Below are 6,054 nucleotides of genomic sequence, written 5' to 3'. Positions count from 1 at the left end.
GAGTGATTTTTGACCGTTTTCATTGAGGGGAATGATTTTAGACCAATTTCATTGTAGGGCCGATCCCCCTACAACTCTAAGCCCTGGGCGCAACCTGTGATAGGGCAATATGGCCTATAGCCTACCTAATAGGCCTGCATCAAACAGAATGCAGTACAGATGAGAGTGATGTCATATCACAATATAAGCCTTTGCCCCCTCAGTTGGCTGTTCTTTAATGATGGACAGTATTACTTTTAATCCACTTTGCCTGAACTCACCAAGCTAATCATTCTGTACTGTGAAAATGAGCTGTAATCAGAATAAGACTGGCTGCCAAGAGACAGAAAATTCAAAACAGCGCCGAAATAGCTGCGATTGGACCAAATGAATTACCATAGCCAATCAATCAATTGCTTCAGAGAATGATGTCATTTCATTGGCTAATGTGCAATTCGAGAGCTGCACTTATAAATCTCTCACATAACAGTACAAGTTCTGCCACAGTCGGAGTAGCGTAAGGTCATGTTCCGACCCTCCTTCCCTCATACCCCTACATGGCCTTTTTTTCCTTCAAAAAACAAAAACACAAACAATCAGAGAGAGAGAGAGAGCACAAGCAATCTGTGTCAGCCTTTGAAGCAGTGTTAATTTCGTCAGCTTTTTTTGATTTAGTCTTAGTCTTAGTCACAATGACGAAAATCAATTTTAGTCTTAGTCATATTTTAGTCATTGCCTTCCCAATTTAGTCTTAGTCTTAGTCAAAATGACGAAAATCAATTTTAGTCATAGTCAAATTTTAGTCATTTTAGTCATTTTAGTCAACATTTCAAATTTTAGTCATTTTAGTCAATATTGTGGTGTAAAATAAATAACCTACAATGGCTATTGTTATTTCACAAAATATTACTAATACAGCCTATTGCAGCAAATATTCACCTTGTTACTTGGTCATTTTCCACCAAAACCCATATCCGTCATTTCAACATCATAGAGCAAAAGAGCATCACACACACACACACACACACTTCCAGGTGCAGGCTGCTCTCTCTCTCTCTCTCTCTCTCTCTCTCTCTCTCTCTCTCTCTCTCTCTCTCTCGTGCATTAGAAGCTGCTGCATATTATAGGCTATTTGATTTTGAGTTTGATCATGGAGGAAGCTACATGCTCTTCTTCACCTGACCGCGTGACAGATTGCCGGCAGTGGGAAGACCAGACATCCCAAGTCTGCATGAAGTTCAATAAGTCTCCCTGATAGTGGCTTCCCGATGATGACCACGAGTCAGATAAAATACTGCTGATGTTAGACTATGCAAGTTAGCGGTTTTTGTTTGGCAATGCGAGCAGAGAACGACAATGACTCGTGCGACATGCGGGGAATAGGCTTAAATAGATTGCGCGAGCACACTTCGTATGCCCAAGTCCGAGGAAAAATAGTTAGGCAGGGGTATGCAGACTGGACGGTAGAAAGGACACGCACATACAAATATTTAAACACTAATGCTGTTTTGTTTGTCGGGGGTGTCGGGGCTCGATAAGCATGACCCTGAAAAGAGTTTTTGGAACTTAGGAAGACGCTGCAGATGCATGGAAATGCCGTCGACTTCCTTGGGTGTTATAGCGTTGCTCTCGACGAGAGCAAATTTCAAATCTCAACAGTTTAAAACTCCTTAGCGATCGCCCATCCATTGATTATTTTCAAAATTAGGCTACAGTAGCCGTGCCTCTGTTACTTTAGACAGACCAACTTTACCCCTGCTGGCGCGCGCTCCCGCGGTGACTGATTTAAATAAATTCACAAATCCGACCTTCATGATTTGCTTGCATGATGAACTGCCTACTCATATGGTTAAACAACAAATATAGCAAACATTACAAAACAAAGAACAGACAACGACCGCAGGGCTAAGACAGCCTAAGTGAAAATGAGAATAGTGGAAGCTCGAGGAGGTTTAGAACTAGAATGACAGAGGAGGATGGGCGCGACTGTCATTACCTACTGCAGAAACAAGTCTTCGTCATGGACAAGAGGGTTGAACATGTTTCAAAATTAACACTTCCCTCAACGTCGGCTATTTTTCTCTTTCTCTGGGAATGTTTTAGGACCTAAACTCAACTTAATGAACTCAACTACTAGGCTACAGAACTACTGACTGAGCCACGCCATGGTGCTGAGCACTGGCTGCCAGCAGAGACAAGCGAGGCAACACAGAGTGAGCGCGCAATCACCTATGAAGTTCAAGACACTTAGGCCTATATTACAATTACAAATTAAAATTAATTATAAATAATTACATTTTTTAATGTCCATTCGTCCATGGCTTGTAAATTTCGTCTCGTCTTAGTCTCCTTGACGAAAATATTTTTTTATTTTCGTCATATTTTGATTTGCTTGAGGCAATTTTTAGTGCGTCATCGTCTCGTCATCGTCAAGGGAAAAGGGGGCGTTGACGAAATATTTTCGTCATCGTCGTGGTTGACGAAATTAACACTGCTTTGAAGTGAGTGAAGCTGCAGGATGAGGATGATCAAGTCCCATCTTAATTGTACACAGGAAATCCCGAATAAGGGTGGGGAGAGTAGGGGAAGGCAACACAAGTGTACTGTGTGTGTGTGTGTGTGTGTGTGTGTGTGTGTGTGTGTGTGTGTGTGTGTGTGTGTGTGTGTGTGTGTGTGTGTGTGTGCGTGCGTGCGTGCGTGCGTGTGTGTGTGTGTGTGTGTGTGTGTGCAGGGAAGCCGAAAAGGGGGGACAAAGGGCCAGGGGTCAGCTGTCCCGGGCCCAGGGAGACGGGGGTCCCATAATTTGGTCCTTATTACATTGAATGTATTGGGTGGGCGGCCCTTTCAAATTACTTTGTCCTGGGCCGAGTCAAAGCTGTCAGCGGCCTTGTGTGGGGAGAGTAGGGGAAGGCAACACAAGTGTAGGCTACTGTGTAGTGTGTGTGTGTGTGTGTGTGTGTGTGTGTGTGTGTGTGTGTGTGTGTGTGTGTGTGTGTGTGTGTGTGTGTGTGTGTGTGTGTGTGTGCGCGCGTGCGTGCGTGCGTGCGTGTTTGAGTTTCTGCGTGTGTGTGTGTCTGTGTGGTGACAGCGAGCGAGCGAGAGAGAGAGAGAGAGAGAGAGAGAGAGAGAGAGAGAGAGAGAGAGAGAGAGAGAGAGAGAGAGAGAGAGAAATCAGGGGAGGTAAGGTGAAAGTCATTGCCAGACTGGTATGCATGACAGGTCTGCCTCCCAAAAATGTTGGAATTCTCTTAGTGTGTGTCACTGCTTATACATTAACATCCACACATCCGTTCAGTTTCAAATGGCAAGGTGTGTTCAGTTATTTGGTTGATAGAAATAGTCGGAAATTACAGGCCTCTAGACTTTCGGGGCAGCCTGCTTCAAGTCGAGTCTGAACAAGCCAACCAAAGGAGTGAAACGCACTGTCACAGAGCTATGTAGACCTAGGCTATCCACTGCAGTGCTAAGCATGAAGGAGAGCATATCCACGGATTACTTTCAAACTACTTTCAAAGCAAGCACTGGAGTTACAATTACGAATAAAGAAGTATTAGAACAGGCAAAAAAACATTATGGAGAAACTCAAAAAGCAAAAAACATCCACCATATGCATGGGCTTACAGATGTTACAGATGTTTCAAACGTAGACCTATCTCCAACATGGTTGCAGTAAAACTGTGTTCCGGAAGCTGAGGCAGCCTCAGCGTTTACTTGTAGTGCTTGCTTGTAGTACAGTTTTCTAGAAGCCTTAATGCAGACGCAGACGGGCCGGTTTTGCTTTGCCCATTCAAACATTGTGTGTGTGTGCGAGAGAGAGCGCGAGCGCCCTTCTACTTCTTCCCACCCCGCAACAGATTTCTTTGCCTCGAGGGCACGTTTTCCCCCTGCGTGTGGGTACGGCGCATAAACCACACCACCCGGCCCACCTGTTCCACCCGGAGCTACAGGTAGACTGAAAAAAAGCCAAGCACCGTGTTTAATTGTTGGCTGTGCACTTACAGCCTCGAAGAAGTAGATTTTGCCAGAAGCCTAAAATGAGATAAGTGTGAGATCCCAGAAACCCGCTTTAGAAAAGTATTATAAATAACTACGTTTACGCAAAGCATTTATCCCCCACTTAGTTTCATTGCGCAGCCTACATTCATCCTTTCTTATACATTCTTTGGCATGGAGAGACGCCGATGTTAATCTCGACAACAGAGCTGTCTTCGCGCTCAATAATTAGGTGTATAAACCGTATCCACGACCACAGCGGGTGGCGGAAGTAGATTGCTGTTTTATCTTAATTAGACCCTACCGCAACTTCTGATTGTGCAGCTCAAGTCACCAAGTCTATTGTAGTAGGCTAACCTACACAGAAGGACAATGACACCGCGGGCGGTGTGCTTTTAAATGTACACCGATTTTTTTTCTGAAGCAAGTTGGCTAAATGACAAACAGGTAAATTTGTTGTAAATTCTCATTTCTGTTTCTCACGTGATGATTTTAAAATAATGTGCATTGCAGGTGCAGTGAGATTGGTTTTTCGACCATTGAGTCGGCAAAATTAGTGCATTAGGTACTTACAGGTATTGTTTCGAGTTTTGCGTCTGGCTGTGTTGCGCCACGGAAAATCCAAATAAACTGCCTTTGGTCTTGCCCTCCTTGATCACGGGAAATCGGACATCAATGTTAAATCCGCAGCCAGTCTGTAAGGTGGCAAATGCTGCCAAAAGGCACAAGTGCAATGTACTTGGAGCCATGTTTTTATCCCCCGTTGAAAGTCTACAAAAGGGATTCCACCTCTACGATCCAGTCGAATAGGCTTTACAAGGCTACATGCACTCCATGGGGCAAAAAAACGTCCAACTCCTTTCACTCGGAAGAAGAGTGTCTAGGTGTTCGTTCCTCCTCTCCCTCTCCTGTCCTCCACACCCCTGCAGGCTCCTTCCGATGAGACTGTGAATTCCAACCTGCAGCGACGAGTAGTTTTTTTACGGCTCCTTCCGGGACATGCGGCTGCTACAACTACAACAGACATAAATATTGAATGGCATGGCACGGTTACCACCGGAATATACAGCTGCAGTAAGCTACTCAGATATAAAGCAGGTCGCAATAAGCACGACCACCTCTCATCGCATGACTCTCTCTCTCTCTCTCTCTCTCTCTCTCTCTCTCTCTCTCTCTCTCTCTCTCTCTCTCTCTCTCTCTGTTTGTCTGTGCACCAACACTTGCGCGTTCTCGAAGCCCAGGCATTAGACACAGCGCTTCCACCTGTTGCGCGCAATGCGCGTTTTTTTTCATTCTCACTTGTGCAACTACACCTAACACACAATGGTGCGCTTTGTTGTTTATTTACTAGCCGTCTGCTAGACAAAACTAGGCCTATTAGACTTCAAAAATGTTTTTAAATAGACCTACGGTCACCAATATTTTTCTGTTCATGCTGTCAGGTATTTACTGTCTCAATTTTGAATAGTGGAAGCTTCATTTAGCATAATTTAGTGATTTGAGGAGCATTGATTGAAGTCTTACCTAAAGGGATCCATCCAAGTAAGAGAATTGTTTCACTAAAGGCTGTCACCTTATAAGTAGTACAATTCATCTTATTAAAGACAGAGGGCGCTGCAGAAAGAAATGCTAAATAATAAACAAGTAGGCCTATTTGTTGACATCATCCGATACTCTGGCTGAACCCTGCCTTTGTGCTATACTGTGTGCTCTATGCAAGTGGGTTGGCATCAGACAGATGATAGATAATATACATAATACACCAGTATGCAATGTTGCAGCTTGTGGTAGTTTTTACTTAATCCGGAGAGAGGACCCACTGCAAAGACACATTTCCAGCACAAGTTACAAAATTATCATTTCAATATGAAAATTCGTGAGGCTCAAGCGCGCTCAAACTGGAATTAAAAACGCCCAGTGGAATAAGTTCCGTCACTTTCAGGTCCTTTTGTAACAATGATTATGCTGTGAACTAGGCCTACATAACACAACTCTGGCAATATCTTTAAAATGGGACACATGTGTACCATAAGGCTTTGTCACAAGGCAAATGAGGCGTTATGAGGACCATTTTCAGTCTAA

The 6,054-nt window shown here is 44.0% G+C and overlaps 1 protein-coding gene across 1 annotated transcript in view; it reads right to left on the bottom strand.

Annotated features, from left to right (window-relative positions):
• Window positions 1–5,078, bottom strand: part of itga3b (integrin, alpha 3b) — an 83,961-nt gene extending 78,883 nt beyond the window's left edge. The window contains exon 1 of the mRNA XM_063220621.1: window positions 4,546–5,078. Within this exon, the coding sequence (XP_063076691.1) occupies window positions 4,546–4,721 (176 nt within the window). The 5' untranslated portion in view covers window positions 4,722–5,078. The remainder of the gene's footprint in view (window positions 1–4,545) is intronic.
• Window positions 5,079–6,054: the final 976 nt, after the last annotated feature.

The sequence above is a fragment of the Engraulis encrasicolus genome, chromosome 17, assembly GCF_034702125.1.
Source record: "Engraulis encrasicolus isolate BLACKSEA-1 chromosome 17, IST_EnEncr_1.0, whole genome shotgun sequence".
Taxonomy (NCBI): Eukaryota; Metazoa; Chordata; class Actinopteri; order Clupeiformes; family Engraulidae; genus Engraulis; species Engraulis encrasicolus.
Note: the sequence above shows the minus strand (reverse complement) of the source record. Positions and strands in the feature narration are given on the sequence as shown.